Source organism: Populus nigra, chromosome 1, assembly GCF_951802175.1.
Source record: "Populus nigra chromosome 1, ddPopNigr1.1, whole genome shotgun sequence".
Taxonomy (NCBI): domain Eukaryota; kingdom Viridiplantae; phylum Streptophyta; class Magnoliopsida; order Malpighiales; family Salicaceae; genus Populus; species Populus nigra.
In genome coordinates, this window is record NC_084852.1 from 17,681,915 (window position 1) to 17,708,855 (window position 26,941).

The following is a 26,941-nucleotide window of genomic DNA, read 5'->3' on the forward strand; positions in this document are numbered from 1 at the left end:
GCAAATAAAAAAAGAAGAAGAAGAGAAGCAACATAAATAATAATTAATTTAAGTTGTAAAATGTTGTTCCAACTCCTCCTTCGAAAGAGAAAAGAGAGCGCAGGACTCGGAGCATATCTTCAATTGTAGAGTTGTATTTTTAACAATTAATATTCCTTGCTTTTATTTTTTTCTTTTCCCTCTTTATTGCTTGTTTTGTAGGGCAAAGCACCAAAATGAACCTTAGAAAAACCTAATAAACAAAGAAAAGAAAACGAATCATCATCACCATTAAGAAAAACCACAATTTCATGCATGTGACAATGGAGATGGGACTTTTTTAGCCCCATCAATGTCTGCAGCGTGCCAAGAAAGTTGAGGTACATTTTGTCATTACCTGTTACACATATTTATTTATTGGGGTGCACGCCAAGATCCTAGGATTGCCATATGTTGTTACAATCCATGTTAGATAGATCATGTCAATGTCATATGCTGTTTTTTTAATGACTTGAATGTCTTCGGTTAGAATCAGAACTTTCTTACAAGACCTGGACTCGTTGATACACGTGCAAGATTTTGTATCTAGGTTTTATTAATATTATAGAATTAAGTTTTTTCTTCTTGATAATTTGTTTTTGGAAATGCAGGAACCCGAATTTGACACCGATCTTGGCCTGCAAGCAAACATATATTCCGAATATTAGTTGGCTCCAATTCTATTTTTGATCAATGGGGATTTCACCTGACAATGTTCATGGACTTGTCTTGGCTGTTTCTTCAAGCGTTTTTATTGGGTCTAGCTTTATTGTAAAGAAGAAGGGTCTTCTTAAATCTGGGAATAACGGAACCAGAGCAGGCTTGTTTCTTCTTCCTGATCAATACAATTTGTTTTTGAAAGATACCGAGCTTTTCAGTTTGAATTAGAAAATATAATTGAAGCAATATCTTTTTAGTTGATTTTGCTTTCACAATGTGATCAGGTGCAGGAGGGCATTCGTACTTGTGTGAACCTTGGTGGTGGGCTGGAATGATTGCTAGTGAGTTTTACTTCCTTTATTTTGTTGATAGTCTTTGTTTTTCTGATAGAGTTTTGATGATTTATGAACATGAATTGTCATCTGTAACACACATGTTTTTTTTTTTTTGCAATTTTGAACTTGCTGCAATTTTCGAAAATATTTCTAGCTTTTCCAATCAATTCATTAGAAAAGAAAGCAGAAAAGGGAGATTGCATGTGCTATCAGTTGATTCTTTAACCCTGGAATACTGATTCTACCGCAACAGAAAGAAAGAAAGGAAGTTTGAATGGCCTTGCATCCATAATATGATGCCGAAATGTCAAGTTACCCTTAACTGTACTGCAAATTGCAAAAGAAAGACAGAAAGATTCCTGCTTTAAAAGCTTTGAGAGAAGATGATTACAAAGCCTGGGCATTGTGAAGTGTTAGTTTCAAAGTAAAAGGTCAAATTGGCAGCAACAAAACGCAAGGATACACAGGATGATTTATTAGATGTGTCCAGTGGATCTAATCGATTACTAAGAATTTTCAGGGTAAAGTTACTGGTTTTGCTGGCGTAACTGTTCTCAGGCTAGCTAGCTACTTCAGTTTCAGGGAGGTAGTTGACTAGTTTCCCTACTTTGTATGTAGTTTGATATGAGGTCAATTTGCTATTATGGAACTTGGAGGTCAGGCCTTGACCTGGTTATGGGTGGAGAATTAACCATATTCCTGCTGGGAGGAGATGAAGCCAAGCTTAAGCACAAGCATTTGACTTAAGACCGAAATGAGCTTTATGGCCAATTAACTAATCTGAAGTAAGGGGATATAACAGTAACTGAGTAGACAGACAAATCTGACTGGATGAAAATCAGTTGCAGGGAATTTGGAGATCCTTTCTTAAATTTGGAACCAGGGTTAAACTTATGGATAGATGGTGATTCATCCTTAATTTTGCTAAATCCTTCCATGTTCCAATTAGCTATGAATATTGAAAAGAATATAAAACAAGCAAGCTCTTGAAGGTTTTCTTCTTAAGATGGGCAAGAAGCAGTTGGAAAGTCAGTAAAGGACCTAAAGGTGGTGGAGAAACAAGCTGAACAGCACCATTGATACAAGATTCTTGCTGAAAACCACATGATTATTCATAGAAATTCCATTATAATTTAACATACCATGACACCAAGGACGTCTTTGGATGATGCTATCTCACAACCGTTGTTTTCTGGTTTGAAGTGACAGGCAAACACAAAGGGTGAATGTCCCTGCTAAAATTTTTCAATGATTTTCATGCGATCTGAAAGGTCATATTTATTTAACTCGAGAAGAAAAAAAGAACGAAAAAAGATAGAATGGAGACGATCAGTGTGTGGTATAAGAAAATGATAGCTATTTTTGAAACCCTCAAGTTTTTGGCAGGGAGTTGTTCAATGATATTTCATGTTAGAGATTCATGACTCAATGTTGTTTCATCTGTTTTAATGCCTACTGATTATGCATGGGATGCTTGCCTGGGTTGTGTATTCTGTTCTATTAACGATTGATTTTGAACAGAACTACTATGTTTTCCAATTGCTTTAAGGGATATGATGATATTTGGAATCTCCTCTTTATTTATTTTTGTGTTGATATATAGCTTTCTTACAGTGATTGTCGGAGAAATAGCTAATTTTGCAGCTTATGCATTTGCTCCTGCAATTCTTGTAACCCCATTGGGAGCTTTAAGTATTATTTTCAGGTATGATATATTTTACTACCTCAGTAGTGAATTCAAGATAACTTTTCCCTTGGCCTTTGCCTTATTTAAGCATGTATTTGTAGATTTAAAAATCTTATTTTGTAGTAATTATATAGATGTATTTGTGCGTGAAGGTGGGTTGGGGTGCAAGCTTACCAATGGCTGGTGTAGGTATTTTCTGACTAAAACATCATTCTGCAGTGCAGTGCTAGCTCATTTCATCTTGAAGGAGAAACTGCACATCTTTGGTGTCCTTGGATGTGTTCTTTGTGTGGTGGGATCGACAAGTATTGTTTTACATGCTCCGCAGGAGAGAGCTATTGAATCTGTCAAGGAAGTATGGCACCTTGCTACAGAGCCAGGTATTGGTGATGTTATCCTTAATCCTCTAGCTGCATGCTTTGAATTCTTGTGGATTTATGCTGAAGGATAAAATGAAATAAGATAACAGGAAAAAAAAAACACTCTTGACATAGCCTGCACAATTCATCATTTCTGAATCCTTCAGTTTTATCAATCTAAACACTTTCTGTTTTTAACAGGTTTTCTTGTCTACAGTGGAGTAGTTCTGGTTGTGGTTTCTGTCCTCATTTTCCGATTTGCACCACTTTATGGTGAAAAAAATATGATTGTTTATGTCGGAATTTGCTCTCTCATGGGATCTATTACGGTCGGTTCATTATCTTTGAAGGTTGTACTAACAGTGGAAGTTCTGTTCCTATTGATAAACCCTTGATATTTATCTGCAGGTTATGAGTGTCAAAGCCTTGGGAATTGCCTTAAAGCTGACATTTTCAGGATCGAACCAATTCATCTACTATCAGACATGGCTTTTCACTATAGTTGTGGTTTTTGCTTGCCTTTTGCAGATCAACTACTTGAACAAGGTAAATTTCAGAAACTATGGAGCTTGAATCCGTGTGCTTCTTCCTCTTCGCAATATAATTTTATGTTGTTGAAGTGAATTATTTTAACTCCATTACGTTTCGAGGTGCGCAATCCTTTCATATGAATTGAAACCACTACGCATATAAGAATCATTGAATCTCCAAGCTGCGTAATTTTTCGTTCTCTAAATCTGCAGTGTTTTGCAGGCACTGGACACCTTTAATACTGCAGTTATATCTCCAGTCTACTATGTTATGTTTACCAGTCTGACAATCCTTGCCAGCATGATCATGTTTAAGGTACTAGTATTTTAATGATCTAGCTTCCACATTTGTTCCCACACAACTCCTTGCCAGCTGACAAAAAGACATTGTTTGATCATGATTAACATACTAGTTTTATCGGATTTCGTCGGATTTGAAGGTGTCTAATCTGTTCCATTCCTCACATCTTTGGTGACAATACAGGACTGGGACTCACAAAATGCATCACAGATTGTAACTGAAGTATGTGGTTTTATCACAATCTTATCTGGGACCTTTCTCCTTCATAGAACAAAGGATATGGGAAATGCTCCAAATAGTAAATCTTCACCCGAAACTCCCGTCTCCACAAAGGAAAATTCCCCCACAAGTGCAAATACTGAAGAGCAACAAATGGCTATATTTTAAGCACTACCATGGCCAACCTTTCCGCTCTTTGGAAAAATTCTTATCTTCCAAATGTAAGGTCAAGCTAGCTAGCAAGAAAGAGGGCATGCATTTTTCAACTGAGAGATCAATGTGCATGCTATTAACAACATGCACGGATACTGCTATTTATGCTTAATGGTAGCTCTTTTTGTTCTGTTTTTTTTGTTTTGGTTGCTTTTCTTGAAGAGATTAGTAGTATCAAGGATGTGAATATTGTTGTGTAAAGATGATTACTGTTTTGGGGCAATATTTTCAGATCGATAAAGATCAGCTAACATAGATTTCTTTCAATTTTCTCTTCTTATTTCTTCTGAAGTTCTATTGAAATGATAACATCATGTTTCAATCTCTTTTTCTCTAAAAAAAAAGAAAAAAAATCATGTTGAATCCTTTCAAGGATAATTGAGGTCAATTGACATCAGCTATCTTGCCCTGTCCTGCTCAGGATTATTTTACGCTGATAACCAAATTTCGATCAGGCAAAAGATGATAAGAGATCTCGCATAAGACATTGAAAAAAGTACAGATTATAACTTAGTCCTTGTAATTTATCAAAATTAGTTAATTAATCCTTATTGTATAATAAATAAATAAATAGTCCCTATAATTTCATAACAGCCTTCATACTAATTTATTGTGGTTTAAGTGTAATATTTCTCATCTCCAATCTATGGTAGTTGTATCTAGGAGGACGAGGACGAGGACATTTTACATTGTATTAGTGATTGTGTTTTTGCCAAGAATATTTGACCTGGATTAGATCTCACAAACCGACAAGAGTATCGCGTTTTGATGTGATAGAGGGTTCAAAGATTTGCCTCATTAGACGTTTCCTTGTTATTCTTGTTTGGTATCTAATAAATTTGGAGAAAGAATATTTTAGCTTTTGAGGATAAGTATTTGAGAGATAAATTGTTTTTACGTCAAATTTATTTTCTAAAAAATGTGTTGTGATACTTGGAATAATCCAGAGGTGATGTGTAGGCACCCCACTATTGTCTCATGGCTTAAGTCTGAAAAAGATTTATGAAACTTGATGTGGATGACAACTCTTTTAGGAACCCAGAGAGGATTGAATTTTAGGGGTCTCTTAAAAAATTCTGAAGGGAGATGGTTAATGGATCTTACAAGTTATGGAGGTTTTGGTTCTAATCTACTTCTAGAACTGTAAGCAATTAAATATTGTTTATTGGTGACATGTGATAGAGGCTTCAGAAAGGTCATATATAATTTTGATTCTATAGATATTATTCGATTGATTCATGATGATTTTAACAAGTATTACTTATTCAGAGTTATTATTTTTAACATCAAAGAACTCCTAATATGAAGTTGAAAAGTTTGTCTGTTTCATACTTTAAGAAAAGCTAAGTCATGTGTTGACTATGAAAGCGTTTTGCAACGTGGTAGCGTCCACGTTTCTTGCGATTTCATGCAACAAGTTGTTTGGTTAATTAACAAACGTGTGTTACTGTTCATAGGTCCCACGGTCTGCTACATTTGAAATGCAAGAAAAAAGGAGTTGCTTCCTGCGCGGCCAAAATCCTAAGTGGAGCATGCTTTCACTGTTCACTGAACAATTTTTTTTTCTTTTCCAAATCAGTAGAGGCATGCATCCACTGTTCAGTGAACAGTGGAGCATGCCTCCACTGTTCACTGAACAAATTTTTTTTTTTCTGAAAAACTAATGCAGTTAATTGATTTCACTCGCACTGTTCACATAAACGTGAACAATAATTTTTTTTTGTTTTTTTTTTAAAATTAGTTTAAGGTAAATTAAATTTACTCGTACTGTAATCTTAATTTTATTCTTGATAATATTTTATCTAATTTTGTAGTTCTTGTCGGATGAATTTTGTACGTAATAGAATTGTAGATAGTTTTTTGTTAAAGTAATTTTTTTTTATATAAAATGTGATTTATTTCATGATGTAATAGCAATAGTTAAACCCATAATATTTAAATTAAAAACCATCAATATATATATTAAAACCCTCAATTTCAAAAGCATTCTTAACCAAATATATTAAAACTACTTTTTCTTCAACCTCAATTTCAACCACAGTTTTAATCAAACACCTATTTTTTTAAATCAAACTCAACTAAAAATACTTTTTATAAAATAATTTTTTTTAAACCACAACCATAACAGCTACTGTAATATCAAACACACTCTATGTAGCTAAGCTTACAACTAAAATTAACTTTGATTTATATATTTAGGAGAATCCTCCTTAAAAGAATTTGTCTTTAATTGTTAGTTGATTCTCAATTTATTTTAAAGAATCCTAGTATTTTTTTTTTCTTTCCACTACACCAAAATAATAATCTTAGACCGCCTATTTCCTCTTTGTTTATTCTATTTTTTAAAATTTATTGAAAATCACACAATTTATTTTAGAGAGAGAAGATTATAACCATTTTACCTATTTTTATTTTCACATCATTATTTTACATAGAAGAGTAGTAATACATGACATCAATTTTTTTTTATACTTAAAGATGGCATCTTTGAAGTGAAAGAAAACATAAAGGACTAAAAATTAAACTTTTTATAAGCTAAGGATCATATGTGTAGTTTTCTTCGTTTATTGGACACTAATAATGTCCTTGACCGACCAATCTACCACCACCGTTTATCCCTAAAAGATGCATAAAAACATTACCGTTTATATGGTTTTTACAGGTACTGTAGTCCTAGACAAAAAGGAAGTCCCTTTCACTTGAAAAGCACTGAACTTTGTACTCTTTCTCACAGATTCCTTCACTTCCTCTCTCAAATTTCCCTAGAAAATCACCCTCCAGAAAGCTTACAAGAAACCCGTCTCTGCAATACCCAGTTCAAGGTAAGCACTGTTAGTTACTATGTCTTTTGGAGCTTAGTTTGTTGTTTTCTTGATCTGGGTAGATTTGTTTTGGTTGATGTTAGACGGTTTTTTATGTGACAGTCTTGGGATCTTGATTGAGTTAAGAAGTGTTAGTGGTGATTCTTCTATAGGTTTTGGTAGTTTTTGTAAATATTTTGGTTCTTCTAATGATGCCACCAAAAAGAAAGAAATGGACAGAAGTAGAAGAGAAAACCCTAATTGAGAAATATAGAGAGATGGTCTCTGATGGGACCCTTGCAAAAATGAAAACTAGAGAGAAGAAATATAAACCAATTGCTTTGTATGTGAATTCTGCGCATCATGTTCGTGATCCGATTGCTTACCCTTGGCAATGGACATGGAAAGATGTGTCTACTAAGGTGCAAAACATGAGGCACCAGTACTTGCTTGTTAAGCAAAAGATTAAGAAACCTGAGTTTTCATCAATGGACAATTCAGGTTGTGCTGGTGGAGAGTGTAGTGGCAATGGGGATGGGTTTGATTGGTTGGAAGGGCGTACACATTGGTCGAATTTTTTGCTGTACAAGGAGGTTTTTGGGGATCTTCCAGTTTCTTATGGAACTAATGGTAGTAATTGTAATGATTTGATGGGAGTCTTGAATGAGGATAGGGAGAATGGTGGGGGTTTGTTAGGGGGTGTCAGGGGAATGGAGATGGCAGAGTTTGGCCAACTAGGTAATTCGGCTGATGGGGATTTTGCTGGGATTGATGGGGGTGAGAATGGGGTGCTGGGTTTGGGGTTTGATTATGAAGGGGAAGAGGCAGAGGAGAATTGTAATGGTAATGATCGGGTGAGGGAGGATGGAGATGATGGTTTCATGTATGAAGAAGTGGAGCCAAATGTGTCTAATTTGAGGAAAAAGAGGAAGGCACTGAAGGGATTCCAGAAAAGGGTGTTTGGATTTCTATCAAACCAGTTGGTGCAGTTGAGGGACATGGAGGCTCGGTTTGAGCAACGTGAGCTGGAGAGAGAGCGGGAGAGGCAAGGAAGAGAGAATGTCCTGGTGGAGAGGGAGCAAGAATGGGAACGGAAGTTGGAAGAAAGGGAAAAGAAGAGGGAAGAGATGGAAAAGGATAGGGAAAAGTTAACGAGGCAGAGGATTCAAGAATGGGAAGCTATGGAGAAGGAGAGCGAAGAGAGGGAAAGAAGAAGAAGAGAGGAGGAGTTGATTCAAGAGAGGGAATGAGAAGATAGGATGATTAGGAAGAGGTCAGAATGGAAGAAGAGGATTGATGAGATGTTGAGTCAGCACCGAGCAGAAATGGGGCAGTTCCAGACTCGTATTCTTCATGAGCAACAAAACCTTACTGGCCAGTTGCTTGGGATTGTTTCACATTGGACTGCTTCAACTGGGCTCGCTGATCATTCTGGTGCTAGCAACCATTATCTTTCACAAATGATGCAGAATTTGCACCATGTAAATGGTATGGTTCATGGGGACAGTAGGGTTGATGGAGATACTCAGGATGACCAATTTATTGTTGATGGATGAGTCCTTTTCTGTAAAACCATTATCGTCGTGTTGAGCTGGGATAACAGTGGAATGTCTCTGCATTTTTACGTCAGTAACAATTGTAAAGGTCAGATTTGCTACTCATTTTGTCATGTTCTCTTGATTGAGATGATTGTATATTTATCTGTTTAGTGCAAAGTTGCAGTCAATAAGGGGTAGGTATTTGTTTGTTTCAACTACATATCATTTTGTGTTCATATCTACCAAGATATGATTCTTATTTGGTAATGGATCAATTGCGCCATGGACACATTTCATTGTCACTCTGATATTAGTTACCTTTCGGCTCTTGCAGTATAGCTACTGACATTTCATGCTAGAACTCTAGCCAGTGGATCTAAAACTGGATTGCAGTGGGATAAATAGGCCAAAATAAGAGATTTCAATGAAGCCAAGATCCAATCTATAAGATAATTGCAGTTGTCTATTGTAACTATATTGATTCAGTCTTTAACAAGACTTGGCATCTGAAACTCCACCTCAACTTTTCCTGAATCAACTGATCATCTCTTGCATGTCTCTGTTTGACACATGAACATACACACGACACCAGTTTCCTTGACCTCTCCTCATCTGTTTCCTGCTTCTTTCAAATGGGATGGTTGCAATTAGGTAAACCAACTTTTAAGTTTTTTCAATCAGAGATACATAGGCTTTAATTTAGTTCGAACCTAAATATTCGTTCTCGATTACAAGTCTCAAATCTTTATATTTTATTGATTTGATACAAATGCTCCAAACAATTCTTAATCAGGTATTTTTATTAGTGTTTCTCAGTATTCTCCTCAATATAATTCTTGAAGTCAATACACACATGTTGGTGCGTGGCGAACCTAAATATGTATATATTAAAACTATCGTGTATTGAACAATAATGCATAAGGAAATGTATTATACCTAGAATTTGGTAAGGCCCAAAGTTCCAACAAATTTGTTTAAATAGATAAATGTTCTTCCAATTTCGGCCTCGTTTGGAGGAACATTTATTGGAACTTCCTCAAATTTTGAATTTTTATTTTGTTTAAAATGAAATTTGTTTTTTTATGTTTTTATATAATTTTGATGTGCTGATGTTAAAAATGATTTTTAAAAAATAATTTTTTTTATTTTGATGCATTTCTAAGTAAAAAATACTTTGAACCGTCACCACTACCACAATTTCAAATACACTTAAAAACTATTGTAAAAAAAAAAAATAGTTATAACAAATAAGTACGGAACTCATATTAAAATTCACAATATATAGCATCATAAGACAACGTATAACAAAGGATCAAGGAACATTACAAAGGATCATGGATGTCACAACCTAAAAGTACAAAAATGATGTTGTAACGACACTTCACTTATACTAAGTTTTAGAACGTGCATACCATAAAACAAAATATATAAAGATTTTACAGCGTTTGAATATCTTTCAAAATATTATATTCTTCAAAACCAATAAAATCAAATAACACTTCAAAAATTCTCATCAACAGATAAAGCAAAACAAATAATTCATAATATTTATTACATTGTTAAAATCCAAACTTAATTAAAACAATATAATATGAAGTGTCTAAGACATCGAATAAAAAACTAAAAGAAAACCTTATGGAACAAGCAAGACATATCGATCAAAACTGAAGAAGTAAAAACTCTCAACAAGGTTCACATGCTAACATAAACTAAGAGCCTGAAATAATATTAAAATGAAGCGGTGAGTTTAACCAACTTAGTGAGAGAATAACATTTAATATACATCTTAGATATTAATAATTTAAAAGTCGTATATATCTTGATATAAATATATATACTAACCATATTAATATAAGGTAGTTGAATACATGCCAGAGATTAGATGATACCAGATGGTGACCATATGACATCGAAGGTGATTATTGTGGGAGGATCAGTTGCCACAAACTGGTGTCTCTCTCACTAGTTAGATATATAGAATACTATGTGCATATAAACTAATTACGCTTGTTAGTATGGAGTTATTGACAAATTCTACATCAAAACATAATAAATATCCACATAATTATCAAAGTAAATGAATGTCATATTGAATAGAATTAATTTAATAGAATGAGAGTGTAAATTTAAGAATAGATGAGTATTCAGATAATAAAACAACATATATAAATATTCAACAATTAATCAATTCTAATCATCATATAATTGACATGCATATATTATTTATATTACATGCATATTAAAGATTATCCTACTCACCTAGAAAAAAAAAGAGCAAAAGACAAACAAATGCAAAACTGAAGACTATTAGAGATCGTTAAAAGGAACATCAGCAGAACCTATAACGGATACATAAAACATTAAAAATGACTCGAAGCAAAGCAACATAAAAGATTAAAACTCTAAGCTTAAAGAACAAAACGTAATTAGAAAGCCGAACTGATTCATCCGATTGATCTCGAATATAACCTAAACTGATCAAACCTAAAAGACTTGATTAACCCCTACTGTTGGGTCAATTGGTCGACCAAAATGTCCAACCGGTCGATCGCCATCACAAGCCAACCGGTCGGCCGGTTTAGAGCAACTAGTAGACCAATAACAACCAGTCAACTGATTTAGCCAATCAATTGGCCAGTTGATTGAGATTTCTAGAATTCTGATCTGTCAATTTTTAACTATGTAGAACCCATAAAAATACAATATGTTCCTCAATAATCTATAATTTTAGTCATCTAATGAGTTCTTTTAAGACCAACTAATACCCTAAAATGTTTCTTCAATCCTTTTTTAAACCTAAAAGCTTAAGTTACAATCTTTAGGTAATTGGGATGGAAGTCATGGCAAAGAGGGAAAAGGAAGAAGAAAGAAAAAGCAAATTCTCTTAAACTTTTTTCTTTAAATACTAAGATTTTTTGGGATTGTGGTAGCAGTTGCGATTCAAAATATTTTTTGTTTAGAAATATATCAAAATAATATTTGTTTTATTTTTTAAAAATTATTTTTGATATCAATACATCAAAACGATCTGAAAATATATATAAAAAATTATTTTTAACAAATAAAAAATTTAAAATTTTTAAAAATACAGTTTGTATTGCATTTTCAAACGAGCCTTTAAGCTAGTCGGATTGGATTTTGAGCTGAAGAGTTTGTTGAGCCAAGACATGGGTCAGCTTTCTATCACTTCTCAAGTGTTGAATTGCCGAGTGATACCGTCTCCGTTTGTAAGTGGAATGCAAGTTTTCTTTCAAGTCTTGCTATTTATTAAAGTCTACAATCTTTATTTTCGTTACTTGCGTGTTGCTTAATTCCAAAATTGGTAGCATGAACGTAGACTTTGATTGCAATAAAGGTTGGAGAATATAGATTGCTAGTTCAGAGTGATCACAACTACTAAAATTAGTCTATATATAAAAAGGTAAACACAAAACAAATAGGAGGAGGAGGAGGAGGAGGAGGAGGAGGAGTTTGCCCCCTATAGCATAAGGTTGTTTGATTGGACTTTGAGTGGAATATTAATATTATCCTGCAACCCAACGAAGGCGTCAATTCATTAACAAAAATGAGCATGAAGGCCATGAAGATACAGCACGAGGCCCACCAACTATCCACCGGGGAGTCCAGTAAACATGAGGTCTAATGCCTGCAATTATACAAAAAAGGAAAAGAAAAGAAAAAAAGATGCAATGATCAGTAAGTTTTGACATAAGATTGTGTTTCAGTTCTAGCACTTTACCGAGGCTGCGTTGTTCGTTTTTTGCTTCCTTGGCGTAGTGATTGAAAGCTAAATGTAGTAAAGTTTGCGGACGATGTGCTTGCATCATTTATTCATTACAGATCATAGGAGTATTAAATTAGAGAATTACATTCTATATGTTACTAAAATAACAAACTTTCATCAACATTTCCTTGAAAAAAATCCCAAATCATCGTGGCATTGTCCCAACTGAAGAGGCCTGTTGATCGTGCACAACATCTTCATCCTCGTTTTCTCCTGATATCTCCTCAAGTGATTTTCCCTTTGCTTCTGGAACCAATAGAGTGAACAAGACCCCAAAGAAGTTGACCCCTCCTAGCACTATAAGTGATTTTTTAACACCAATACCAGGAGGGTAGCCAGCATCAGTCTGTGTAGGGTCTGTGCTTTGTGCAGCATACAAGAATCCAAATGCACCTACAATAGCCCCAGCCTTTCCGGCCGCTGCTGATATACCATGACATGTTGATCTAAGCCTTGCAGGAAAAATCTCTGCTGGCACAACAAATGTGGTGGCGTTGGGTCCAAAATTTGCGAAGAAAAAGGTCAGAGAGTACATGACTAGGAAGCCAATGCGATTAGACTTCTTTGTCCAGTGATGATAAGGGATCGCAAGCGCGAACATGAACACGGTCATGAAGAAGAATCCCATTAGTTGAATGGCAAACCTTCCCATATAATCAATCAGAGCTACGGAGAACCAATACCCTGGAACTGTACCACATAATGCTATAAGAGTTTGTGCTCTTGCAATCAGATACACTTCATATATAGCATTCATGGTTTTCGCAGGTGGAATCCATCCAATTGAGCTGAAGATATCCTTCTGGAAAAGAATTGAACTATAATAGCCTATGTCTAACAAGAACCAACAAACGCTGGTTCCAAGCAAATGAAGTCCATGGCGACGTGCGAATTTCTTGGTGAAAAGGCCGAATGATTTGGATGACTCGTTCTCCTCCCTGTTCTCTTCAGCTAAGAGATCCACTTGCAATACCTTAGACATGTCTGAAGCTGCCTGCTTAGCATTCTTGGCAACAAGGGCTGTATAACGAGCAGTCTCAGGCATCTTCATTCGCCAGTAGTAGGTCATGGCTGCAGGCACCGATCCAAACATCAAAATGATGCGCCACACATAGTCTGCTTCAGGCACAGTTGATGCCACTGGATTAGCTTCATATGAAGGGGCATGGTGATGCGGGACAACAAGCAAAAGAATTAAAGCCGGGAAAAGAAAGAAGCCTAGAGGGAGAAGAGGAGAAGAAAAAGCCAAAGAAGAGAGGAGAGGAGAGTAGGGAGATGCAAAATCTGCAATTTTCATTAATCATCAATAATTGTCCTTACATTTAGAAAAGTAGGGTATTTATACTAAAACCCTAACTAGAATAAGCAATTGGGCTTATGGCCCATTAAATAAAATATCCAACAATAATTAAATCTAACCCAACAAATAAAACCAAATTCATAAACCTTAACTAAAAGTTCATATGAATTAAGCCCAAAAACATAAGCTAAAGCCCAATTTCTCAATGGTTTGGGCTATCCTCCATCGTCTATAATTATACGCGCGCGTAACCAATGTTTCTGGTTCGGTGTCCCCATCAATTCTCCTGGGGTTGGAAGAACTCGACCCCGTCGAGTATAGGTCAAGGCAGCTCCGATAATGCTCTCAAATATAAGGATCAAATTGTTATGATGTCTCTCTGATAATCCAAGTATAGTCTGAATCTGGTCGTCGAGCCCATATACTAGGATTTGCTGAAGTTCATCATCCCTGGTAAAAACAACTTGTGCATTCAAAGTAGCATTAATATGTTCCTTTTGTGCCAAAGATATGGATAATGAGGTAGGGGTATCAAAAGAAGCATCAAACATAGGTTGTATTTTATAAAGAATGAGGTCCTTCATGTTAAAAGTAGAGTTAATATCAAAGTTTAATGGCAATTTAATGACATAATTATTTGATTTAATCATTTGCAACACTTTGAATGGTCTAGCACTACTTACTTGCAATTTATGATCGGTTTCCAAAGAACACCGTTCAGGTCTAATCTGTATCATGAAATAATCTCCAACATTAAGTGCATCATGATACTTAAGTAAATCAGCTCGAAATTTGTATTGTTCATTACTTGCTTGAATTTGTTTCATGATCTCAATATGCAAATTATGAACCCTACATGGTAATGACTCAACTGACTTAGACATCCTATCGTGAGGAGATATGGGAGGGTGTTCTATAGGCTTCTCAGGTTTGTAACTATGAACACTAAATGATTGAGGGTGTGGAATGTGACAAACATTGTTTGAAACCTGTGTAGATATGGTATGAACACGATCAAGTAAACTAGGATTATCTTCATCTTCCTCATCACGTGCATGTGGTAAGGGGTCAAAAAGCTCAATATGTTGCTCTAAACTTATGATGTGCTGGACATCAAGCATGTGGGATGAGGAATCAGGTAGTTTAGGAGGACTAATATCATGAGACTCTTCTAAGACCATACGTATCTCTACAAGCGATTCCACTGAAGAGTTCCCTAAAACTTCCTCTACCATTGAAGCAGACATATCAGACTCTTTTTTAACCTCAGTCTCAAGCTCATGTGGACTCATTGTGTTAAGTCCCTCTTTTTGCACATCCTCGTCATCCAGGTCACTAAAATCCTCAAGATTAGGCTCATACACTTCAACACTACAATATTCCTCTTTACCTATATCCTTATGTTTTTGGATGACTAAGGGTTTAGAGGTGCAATCTAAGGAGATATGACCAAAACCTAAACAATTGGTACATTTAACCTTTGAACTCACCTTAGACACTTCATTGACAACTCGTTTACCTTTATCTTTCTTACAAAGTTGGGTGCTATTAGGATTAGGTCTATGGGGTGAAGCACCTAACAAAGAATCACTGTTTCTGAATTGGGACCTAGTAGGGATACTATAAGAGTCCTGACGATTCTTCCACTGATTCTTTGTGACCAACTTGTAGTCTTTAACTAAGGTATAAGCCTGGTCAAGGGTAGATACACCTTGAAATACAACTTCTCTTCTAAGATCATCATTTAAGCCTCTACAAAATCTACGCAAAGTCATGGCTTCATTCTCTCTTATGGCACATCTAATCATGTAGTCGTTAAACTGCGTTATATACTCATTGATAGACTTATTCCCTTGTCTTAGATTGTTCCATTGATCTAAGAGTTTATTCCTATAAGACTGGGGTAGGTACTTCTCCTGAAGTTTTTGCTTCATTTTGATCCAATCAGTTATAGGAGGTTTATCTCTCATCTCTAAACAATCCTCAACATCTCTCCAATAAATTTTAGCTTCATCAATGAGCATCATCTTAGCAAATCTAACTTTCCTATTATCAGACAAGTTATGCCACTCAAAGAATCGATCCATATCACGAATCCACATATCAAATATCCAAGGATCATGACGACCATCAAAAGTGGGGGGTTTTATTTTGCTAGGACTCAAGACTCGCTCATCAAAGTCATCATGTTTAGAGTAACCTAAATGATAGTCATGCTGGTGGCGCTCAAAGTGAGCTTGTCCATAATGATTGTTCTTGTGATATTCATTAGTCTTTGAGTGCCTTATTCGAAAGCTCTCTTGGGGCTCAATTCTCTTAAACATGTTGATCACCTAAGTTTGCAGTTCCCTTTAAATGGTCATTGAGAGTATCACTAAAGGTTGAGTCTAAAACAAGTGTAAACTTAAGCTTGGACACTAAATAATCATGACATAAATGCATGCAACACTAACTTATAAATGGAATTGAGATCACAAATGGTTCTTGCATGTGAAGTCACAATACAAAAATAAAGCTATTTTTTTTTATCCCTTTTTTTTTTTTAAATGTGGAGATTAATCAAATACGATGTCATAAGCAAGAATTCATAATTATCAAATAAAATAAGATATTAGCTATCATTGATGAAAGAGGTTGATGAACAAAAATTAACAATTAAAATTCTAGGTGAGATTTTTTTTTTTGGGAATTTTCTAGGCACAAAAGTAATATTAATAATACCTTAAATGACAAGTGAAAAACCAAGAAACGTAAACTTCAACAAATATGGGAGAGTGATTCACTAACTAGAGTGCTGGGAGGAAACTGGAGCTGACGTGGCAAACCAGATGAATGGACTGCTGACATGGCCAGTTTGCTGACGTGGTGGGTGACGAGGATGATCATGTTTGACGTGGCAGGGGTGGCATGGCTGAAGGGACAGATGACTTGGCGGTCAGTGCTGATGTGGCAGATACGATGATGTGGCAGACGACATGGCAAGATCTAATGACGTGGCAGGTGACACTGATGCTGACATGGTGATGATGTGGCGAAGGCGTGTCTAGGTTAATTATATTCTCAGCTGTGGTTTTCTTTCTTTCTTCCTTGCTCCCCTAGCTTCTGCGAACTGTGGCCGCTGCTGTCGGCGATGGTGCACGAAGCGGGGCTTCGTGATTCTGCTTGGAGCCGGCGGTGCGAGGGAAGAGGCGGCGGTGTCTGTGGAGTCTCTGCTGGACGGGGGCCGTTGATGTGTGGATCGGTCGTTGCTGCTGAAGGCGATGGCGCTGTGGATGGCGAGTCGCGGTTGGTGCTGGTGCTGTTGCTGCGGTGATGCTTCTGTGGCGTTTGGCCGGCGAAGATGGAGGGTACTGCTGGGTGTGTCCTTTGTTTTCCTTCTGTTTGCTGTCTTCCTTTTGGTTCGTTTCTACTTTGCAGATCCGGCAGTCGGTTCTCAGTTAGGAGTGGGGCTGCTTCTGTGGAGGCTGTTGCTGGTGATTTTGTGCTGCTGAAGCCGGAGATCCACTGATGTCTCCTGCAGTGTCAATCTGGGCGGGGTTGCTGCTGAAGGTGAGGGCGCTGTGGATGGTGGGTCGCGGCTGGTGCTGTTTCTGGGGTGCGGTTGATGGCGCTGATGGTTAGCAACGCTGGAACCGACGACTGAGAACTACGGTGGCTGTGGCGCTGCAGGTTTGTTGAAGGCAGTAACTCGGCGTGGTCTGCGATCGATGGCTGTGGTCGGCGTTGATGTGGAGTGGTCGATTGTTCTGTGGAACTGATGTGCAGGTCTTCTTGGTGGCGAGTTGTCGCTGATGCTTGCCTGGGGCGCCGCTGTTGAGGAGTCGACGAAGACAGTGACGATGAACAGTGATGATGAGCTGATCTCGGTTTTGGTGGCTATTGGGGATGCCTAAACTGCTCTCTGGTGAGGATGAAACTGGTTGATGCGTGGATCCGTTGTGATGGGTGTTGTGGGTAGCTGTTGTGACTGGCTGAGACGCCGCAGATGGCAGGGACGCCGCTGCTGGAAACCCGATTACATTGGATGATGAACAGTGATTTGAACAGTGAATAGTGAACAGTGATCCGTGGTTTCTTGTAATTAGAACAGTAGGGTCTTGAACATGGATTTTTTTTTTTACAGTAGGTTTCACATAAACGCAAAGATCGTTTAATTGTAAGAACAATTAAAAGCCTTGCTCTGATACCAAATTTGATGCGGGACAACAAGCAAAAGAATTAAAGCCGGGAAAAGAAAGAAGCCTAGAGGGAGAAGAGGAGAAGAAAAAGCCAAAGAAGAGAGGAGAGGAGAGTAGGGAGATGCAAAATCTGCAATTTTCATTAATCATCAATAATTGTCCTTACATTTAGAAAAGTAGGGTATTTATACTAAAACCCTAACTAGAATAAGCAATTGGGCTTATGGCCCATTAAATAAAATATCCAACAATAATTAAATCTAACCCAACAAATAAAACCAAATTCATAAACCTTAACTAAAAGTTCATATGAATTAAGCCCAAAAACATAAGCTAAAGCCCAATTTCTCAATGGTTTGGGCTATCCTCCATCGTCTATAATTATACGCGCGCGTAACCAATGTTTCTGGTTCGGTGTCCCCATCACATGGTATGCATGGTCAAATGCAGTTGATACAACGAGAGCAACAATTCCCCCAGTTAAAATTCCAAATCCTTGCATGGCAAACACTGCGGCGATGAATGCCCCACGAGTTCTTTTGTTGGCATATTCGGACATTATGGTTGCAGAGAGGGGGTAGTCACCACCGATGCCAAAACCAAGCCAAAATCTGAAGAAACAAAGTGTGGCCATGACACCCTTAGCAGAATGTCCAAAGGAAAGTCCTGAGGCAATAGAGCAGATAAGCATGAGCATGAGGGTCATTCCATAAACATGTTTTCGGCCTAATTTGTCTCCAAGCCAACCAAAGAAGAGCTGGCCAGCTAAAGTTCCACAAAATGCAACACCATTCACTGCAGCTGCAACATTCGGAGGCAAAGTGCCTGGCTTTTCTGCACCATCAACATGGTAGTATATACGACCAAGCAATTTGGTGACAAGCGAAATGGAAAATAGGTCATATGCATCAGTGAAAAAACCCATCCCAGCAATTATAATTGCAGTGAAATGATACCATTGTGTCTTTGCCACATCAAGCGCACTAAGCACTCCCAACTGGCTTCCAGCCATCGTCAGATTTCTGAATTTGCAGTGCTACCCGAGTAGTCTTCCTTGAACAATTCTACGATTATGTCCTGCATGTCAACAAAGATTAACATGAGGTAATAGCATCATCTTATTAGTCTTTAATAGGATATTGGGGGAGAATTCGTATTATTTTATGAAACATACTAGCTTTTTAAGAAACAAGAAATCTAACTCAAGACCATAAACTACTGATTATTAAATAGTTAAGACTCATGTTTTGTCGCTTAAGTAGGATGCAACTTTCAGACGTAAAGATTCACCAAAACTTTTCAGACTTCAAGATTCACCAAAACTTATTGCCACTGCTCCAAAAAAAACTACAAAAACACGAAAAAGGAAAGCCCTAGCTAGAGCATCATTAGAAACAGATTCCATTACAGAATTTATTAGGCTAGAGGAAGAGACTTGCCTCTTGGATTGAAGAAACAAGAAAAGGGAAGTTGAAGAGCTAGAGAGTGGAGAGACAGAGAAGTGAATATTTTGAGTGACCCCAGTAGAATACAAAGAACAATGAGCTCTTATAGCAATTTATCATGTGAACCTGCTCAATGCAGACCAGGATAAACTCCGGCATCTCAGAGCAGACCTGAAGTCTTCTAATAGTTATTTTCTTAGCCAAGTCAAATCTTTCACATTTCACATTTCGAATCTTTCTAATATCTGTTGCCATCCATTCAAAGATAGACAGCTGAACATGAAAAAGGGTAGCTTATCAACATTAAAAGATATGTGGTTAAGAGGTATGCTCCTAAAAAAATATCAAAACTGTGTCAAGTGTCTAGTGATGATTCAAACCAGTCGACATTAAGTGATTAACTGGTGATTCTTTAAGCGGGACTCTCCTTAAACTGGCCATCCTTTTCGTGTTTCTCTGCAGTTTTTCCAGTCTGGCCAATATCCTTCTCGTGTTTCTCTGCAGTTTTTCCAGTCTTACACGCTAGTTTAAGGAATCTATGGTGACACACATGCAGTTATTCATTAATGCTAAAAGGCACATTAACAAAACCTAGTTCTCGTTTGAAAAACGGTATTCATTTAGAGTGAAAATATTGTTAACAGAGTAATGGTGATTTACCCCTCATAATAAAAATCTTAAAACTAATTATTGGGGTAATAAATTCTTTTTATATTATCCATTAATCATTACTAAATTCATTAAGGATAAATAAGTTTATTTGTATTTCAAAAGAATTGTGAAATGACAAAATATTATGTAAAAACATTGTTCATAATATATATAATGGTGATTTTGCTTTACCCAACAAAAATCTCAAAACAAGATAGCGGAGGTATTAAGGTTTTTTCACAGGACATCTTAATCATTACTAAATTAATTGCTGGAAAGTAATTTTTTTATTTCAAAATCATAATGAAATAACTAAAATATTCTTCAAAGAAAAAATTTTAAATTGTGGTCAAGATTCTTTTTCATATTTTCACAATTTAGTATTTGAATAAATATAAAAAAATCAAAATGAGTGATGCGTATGTTCGAGTAGGAAGAACCTTTAGCCTTTAAATGGTGTGTGTGACATCTACCAGTGGTTAAAATTTTCATTTCACAATATTATTAGAAGCACTTCTCTATCCTTCTTTTTTAGGGCGACGTGTGTGATATTTGGCAACCTAGTTTGTTATTGGTGACGCTTTTGGGGCTGGAAAATATTCCACCATGTTAGCATGTGTTCATAATTTTTGAAGTTATTGTATGAAAAAAAGTATGTTTACTTGTAATTTTTTTTTAGTCAAGGTTTGAAGAGAGTTTTTAATGAAATTTATATAAAATTATGGTGTACGTTGATTATCTAAATATTTTTAAATCTGTAATTGAAGTAAAACATATATCATATCATTGAAACAAACAAAACTCAAATATTATAATTATCCTATTAAGTTTAAGAATTGACTCAAAAAATAACTTGAATTATTATCTTATCGAGTCAATTTAGATTAATTATTTTTTAAAAAACAATTCGTTTTATTTTTAATTTATTCGTGGTCTTAATATAGCCTACATATTACGAAGAAGAGGATAAAAAAGGCTGAATAAAACAGGGATATGTAAATAACAAAAACTAGCTCATCTCAACCTCCATCCAAGCAAAATATTTGAACAATGAACACTAATGCAATGGTGTACATGCCAAACGAGAAAGGTCCCAAAAATCCAATTACCAACAAAGACAACAAGTAATCCAACAAATTACTTAGGCAATCACCATTTTTCTCCAACTTCTTCTTCTGGGGTTTCTACTGTCATCACCATTGATGGAAACTAGACTCTCTGTGTATATTGCTAAATCACATAAATTGCCATCTCTGTATGCCCTGATGCATTTATTTTTGTCTTCTACAGGATGGTACAACGCTAGTTGCCATTCATCATAATCAAGCAGAAGTTCTCCTTTCTTTGTTAAACACAATACTACTTTAGGTTCTTGAGAAAGCCTGTCAGCTGGGAGCCTGAATAATCTTCTGAAAGATGCACTGCTATCATATTCCTGCTCATGTATCCATGCCTCAAAATAGCTTCCATGGCATTCACCAAATGCACACAGGGAATTTCCTGACATCCCCAAAACCACCGTATCGAAATGATCCGGAAGTGGCACAACTTCCTTGAATCTCTCCTCTGCTACATCAAATGAAACAGCCACATACTCTTTCTCAGACCTATTTTCTTGCTTTCCTAACCAATGCACAGCCCCATTGCAAAATAACCCTCGATGAGCCCCTACCAAGGAAGTACCTTGACAGATCTCCGGAACTTTTCTCCAGACATTGGTTTTCAATGTAAGAACTTCAACCATAATTTGTTCAGAACCATCAGCCGTAGTGCAGCTAGGAATTACAAATTTATGATCATCATTAGAGGAATCATAACCAATTCCAGCAAAGAAATCAAAGCCATGATCACAACTGGGTTTTGGCAATTCCTTGTAATCTCTAGTAGATGGATTCCATAAGACGAGTTTTGCATAGTCAACAAATAAACAAATCAAGCCATCGCAAGATCCCATAATTCCAATAAAGTAAGCAGGACTGCACCTTATTACATCAGGATATTCAAGCTCCTGTACTGCATTATCCTCATCACCTTCACTAGCTGCTTCGAAGTCAACGGACTGAGGAGTCCTGGTTGAAAGGAGAAGTCTCTGGCTCTTATTAGAGTTGACTTCCCTTGCTGTTTTGAGGTGTGATTTCACAAACTTCGGATCCGAGATTAACGAATGCCATAGCTTGCACACACACTTGAATCGTAGTAGAGACTTAACTGGTAGGTAAGTGAGTATATCAACCATGATGTCCTGAGAGAGTTTGGACATGGCTGTTTAGCTAGATTTTGGTGTTCTGTTTTTTGGTTTCAGCTATAATTCTTAAAGTTAACTTCTTTTCTTGGAAGTCAAGTTTGAACAGCTAATATTCATATAAAAAAATTGTTAGAACAGCTCATCCCTGGTTGGATTTAGTCATTGAAGTTGGTACCAAAACTTCTTGACCTCTAGGAATCACAATAAATACTTGTAAATGCCTTTACCTTTATTTAATATTTACCCTTTTTAGTTCCCCCTACATGTATGCATATGGATACCAAATAAATAATATCCTAACTGTTTTTGAAACACAGATTCAGCAACAGTTCCAAGCAAAAGCCTAACAAATACAACCTGATACATAAATCCAGAGTAGGGTTAGAAGATTAATTTCCAGCACCATAAAACTAGCCCACACTTTCCATCCTTTTCCTTGAACAATTTTGATAATAATGTCCAAATACTTCACAACCAAAAGCAATAAGCTGACAACTTTTCAAAATTATGATATCTTTGAATCAGGAGTTAGTTCTATACAAACGCTTGCATGAGACAACCTTTCCCTTGTTGCTGTCAGCTTATCTGTAAACAAAGGTGTGCCAACCGTACTTGCAATCTTACCAAGGATTGAGGAGACCACAACTGGAGTTTCAAATTAGGCAGTTTAATTCAGGCACTGGTCTAATACCAGCTGCTTAGTTTCAGCTGTTTCAGAATCAAACATAAGAACTCCTGGTTCTATTATAAAGAACTTGACATTCCCATATGTTCTCCTCCACTCAGAATCAACAAACCTTTTCATGGCCATGAATTGTAGATCTTGACCTAGAACATAACCAATCAGGGCATTTCCCCATCTTTTAACTTCAGGGGCTACTTCCTTGTCACTCACTGAAACCACTAACTTCCCGTTTTTCTCTAAAGGTTCTAACTAACTCAACTTTATTGCTATAATCTGATACGGTTACCTTTGGCCTTTGTGTGATGCCGGCTTACAGTTGAATGGCTGCAGTGGTTGATACTTGGTACTCTGGTGTAAGTACTTCAGAGAAAAAAATTAAGGACGAGATTATATATCTTGGTTAGGTAGAGATTAAATCAAATCCCATGATTTTCACGATTGTAGAAAGAAATAAAAGGAGAAACTCAAGCAAATATAAATTAATAATGTTCATTTATGTGAAGATATTAATAATCTTCCTAGTTTATTGTTTCAAACATGAGCATCCATTGTGGTGACCTACTCATAGCTCTTCTTTTTTACTTTTAATGGGAGGTCCGGCACGTTTTGGGCTACATAACAGCAGTAATTCTCTTTGTAATAAACGTCTGTTACGATGCAATATTATGCACAGAACAGACAAGAAACTAGTCAATCTATCAGCATTGCATACATACACTGTAGATACCGAATAACAATGGTACTTGAAATAAACCACTTACAATAGGATGGAAAAAATGTAACGAAAACGTGCATAGAAATGAAAGAAGAAACAGCTTGATCTGTAGCTTTATTTTGCTGCTTTATGTTCTTTAACATTCTAGATTTATCGAAGTGAAACAAGGCTTTCTGTATATACAACAGAATCATATATGGGATCACTATTGTTTTTTACTCTTAATAACTTTGTTGCATCTTCAACTGGGTCGTAAAGCTGCAATGTCCCTGGACATCCATGATGGTCCATTAGAACTCCTTTCTTCGTCAAGCACTTTTCTGTTGAAAAATAATCCATATATAATCTGTCAAAAGGAATAGCATACCGTCTTCTCCAAGATGTCTTGACTCCATATTCACTTGTTATCCATGCCTCGAAGTAGCTTTCATCAGGATGCAGTTTGCCAAAAATGCACAAGCAATTTCCTGAGATGCTCAAAACAGCTGTACAAAAATGGTTCGGAAGTGGCACAATCCCCATGAACTTCTCCTGTGCTACGTCAACCGAAAAAATAACATCCACATCATGATCAGCACCTGTTTCTTGCTTCCCTAACCAATGCAAAGCCCCGTTCCAAAATACTCCTGCACCTCCTTCCAAGGTGATACCAGAATGGATGCCTTGAATTCTTCTCCATGAATTGGTTTTGAGGGTGAAGACTTCAGGCGCCATAATTTGGTGAGAACCATTGGCAGTAGTTAAGCAGGCAATTACTAATTTGTAATCGTCGATAGTTGAATCATAACCAAGTCCAGTAAGGAAACCATCTTTCTGCACAGAAGAACTTGGTTTTGGCAATTTCTTGGACTCTCTAGTAGATGGATTCCATAAAAACATATCGTGAACGTCACCTCCATTACGTATACATACTAAACCATTACAAGATCCCCGGATCGATGCAAAAGCGAAGGATTCAGTATGACTTGCTGCGCTAGGATAAGGAAGCTCCATTACTGCATTAATGTCATCACCATCACTAGCTGCTTCAAAGTCTACAGAACTATAAAGAGGCTCGGCCGCAACAAGGAGCCTTTGGCGGTTAATATTGTTGCCTTCAATTGCCCGTTTGAGATGCAACTTGACGAATCGAGGGTCGGAGATTAACGACTGCCATGGCTTGCACGCACACTTGAATCTAACAAGAGACTTGACTGGCAAGTAGGTAAGGATATCAACAATAATGTCTTGGGGGAGTTTTGACATGGCTATTCAACTTGATTTTGGTTTCTCTAGCTGTTGTTGGAGGAGAAAGAATTAGTATAAGAAATGATTTTCAGCGGTGAGGTAAGATAGAAGCTTCATTATTGACCTGGTCATGTCTTGAGTGGGTTGGTATAAATGGAAACCACAAAAGGAGACTAGACAATTTGTCTGCTTCACCTACAAATGAGCCTCTTCCATTTTCCTTAGATTAATATTCGTCGAACAGGTCATCAGAGCTGGACCATACAATGAAGAGTATCCCTGTTCCCGGAAATGATAATTGTTACAGAATGAACGACTTCCATTTCCATGGCCTTCTTTTAAGTTCTAGCATTAGGCTAGTGGTTGGTTGAATAAGTCATCGGTACCGGACCAAAAAGTGAACTAACTGTTACAGAATACAAGTATTTACATATATCAGATGATTGACTAATATAGCTCGGCTTTGAAAGCATCCTAACAATGATACTGCAAGGAAGTTAGCCTGCTTAATGTTTTGTAAAAGTTGTGTTTTAAAATGTCTTTTTATTTAAAAATATATTAAAATAATATATATTTTTATTTTTTAAAATTTATTTATGATATTAACATATTAAAATGATAAAAAAACCATTAAAATTAATTAATTAATTTTAGGCAAAATAAAATTCAAATTTTAGACAAACAATATTTTAACCGCAATATCAAATACATATTATATTGTTATGCTTGACTTGGTTAACTATTAAACCTAGTTCATGAGAACGAGTCAACTAAGAATCATTGAGATACTAAAGGCTTGATTTTACTTTGAATCAAGTTGTTTGGAAGTTTGTTTTTTTTAATAAATTATAATTTAAATTAACTCGTTAACTCATAAGTTAAATCTTCCAATTGACAACCCGAGTCCTATGCTGTATCGGTTCCATTATTGAATCTTATATCCATGCTTGTATTGCTCGTATTAGCAATAGAAGAATTGACATGTAGAAAGCCATGACTCGAAAGCATCATTTTATAGCCTCCTATATGAACGAAAATACTGCATCAGAGTAATTTAAATATCTTAAGCTACGATAATAGATCGAAAAGAGTAGCTCAACTTAATAAGTGATGGCCTGGAAAACCACTTTGATGAAAGCAACACACTACTAGAAATCCAACAAATATGAATGGCATTGCTGACAGAATTTTGTTGTTGTTATTTTGCGGTAATATTTACCGACCGAATTAATTTCCTCGCTAACCCTTTTGATATATACCAATAAAAACATTATATTGGTATATACCGAGAGAAACTCAGACGAAATATAAAGAATTTTAAAAAACAAAGCAGATTGATGACGTAGGAGTTTTTTTGGGTGATTATACCAACGAAATTATAAAGGGATTCAAACTGGGATGTCCGTACAATGACGTATCAACTTCACTGACTGAAATGCCAATAGATTGACAGACATAAATATTCCATCGGTAATAGTTAATATAAGAACCTGGTTGACCCTCTCCTCCCTCATTTCTCTTTCTTCCCTTTTGCAACTAAACAAACCCCTCTAAATCTGCAACTAACAACCACCCTCCCCCATCATATCATCCTCTTCTCAAGACAATTCATCATTTCTCGACTTTTCCAGTTACAAAAGCAATTTTCTTGTGTTTTTTCCATTGTAAGTAAGTAGATCTATCATTTTTTAAATTTGAACACAATTTTAAAATGTTAATTTTTTTATTGCATATTTTTGTAGTATTTGTATTTTGTTTGGGTGTTTACTTGTTTTATTTTTGTTCTCTAACAAACTTGTTGTATGGATATATGATTTTGTGCATGTTATGTTTTGTTTTAGATTTTGTAAATTAGTTTTGTTTGTAAATTGTTGAAACTCATGTCGAATTACCAACTTAGTTGTGTTGTGATGATATAAATAGTGGCTTGTTTAACGGGTCCATTTTATATTTTGTTAATTTTATTGCCGAGTTGTAATTTCTATAAATTAATGTGCTCAAATTTATATGTGCCTCGATAATTGATAATGAATTAAGAGAAGTATGAAAG

At 36.2% G+C, this 26,941-nt stretch overlaps 3 protein-coding genes across 4 annotated transcripts; 1 reads left to right on the plus strand and 2 right to left on the minus strand.

Moving 5' to 3' along the window:
* Window positions 1–160: 160 nt before the first annotated feature.
* LOC133681982 (probable magnesium transporter NIPA2) lies at window positions 161–4,589 on the plus strand. Of its 2 annotated transcripts, none has more exons than XM_062105234.1 (9): window positions 161–359; window positions 630–838; window positions 963–1,019; window positions 2,628–2,718; window positions 2,920–3,080; window positions 3,261–3,388; window positions 3,468–3,605; window positions 3,813–3,905; window positions 4,074–4,589. In XM_062105234.1, the coding sequence occupies exons 2-9, from the start codon at window positions 712–714 to the stop codon at window positions 4,275–4,277; spliced, it is 999 nt and encodes a 332-aa protein (XP_061961218.1). In that variant the 5' UTR covers window positions 161–359; window positions 630–711; the 3' UTR covers window positions 4,278–4,589. The 2 variants fall into 2 exon arrangements, with proteins under 2 accessions (XP_061961218.1, XP_061961292.1); XM_062105308.1 differs by lacking the exon at window positions 161–359 and adding an exon at window positions 407–503.
* A 7,866-nt stretch (window positions 4,590–12,455) lies between these two features.
* LOC133690507 (probable inorganic phosphate transporter 1-5) lies at window positions 12,456–19,875 on the minus strand. The gene is made up of 3 exons (XM_062110734.1): window positions 19,363–19,875; window positions 18,356–19,000; window positions 12,456–13,615 (listed from the first exon to the last, which is right to left on the minus strand). Exons 2-3 carry the CDS (start codon window positions 18,933–18,935, stop codon window positions 12,591–12,593), a joined length of 1,605 nt encoding a protein of 534 aa, XP_061966718.1. The 5' UTR covers window positions 18,936–19,000; window positions 19,363–19,875; the 3' UTR covers window positions 12,456–12,590.
* Window positions 19,876–21,015: 1,140 nt separating this feature from the next.
* Window positions 21,016–25,177, minus strand: LOC133671512 (uncharacterized). Its single transcript, XM_062092306.1, has 4 exons — window positions 23,818–25,177; window positions 22,956–23,198; window positions 22,546–22,621; window positions 21,016–22,281 (listed from the first exon to the last, which is right to left on the minus strand). The coding sequence occupies exons 1-4, from the start codon at window positions 24,907–24,909 to the stop codon at window positions 21,161–21,163; spliced, it is 2,532 nt and encodes an 843-aa protein (XP_061948290.1). The 5' UTR covers window positions 24,910–25,177; the 3' UTR covers window positions 21,016–21,160.
* Between the last annotated feature and the right edge of the window lie 1,764 nt (window positions 25,178–26,941).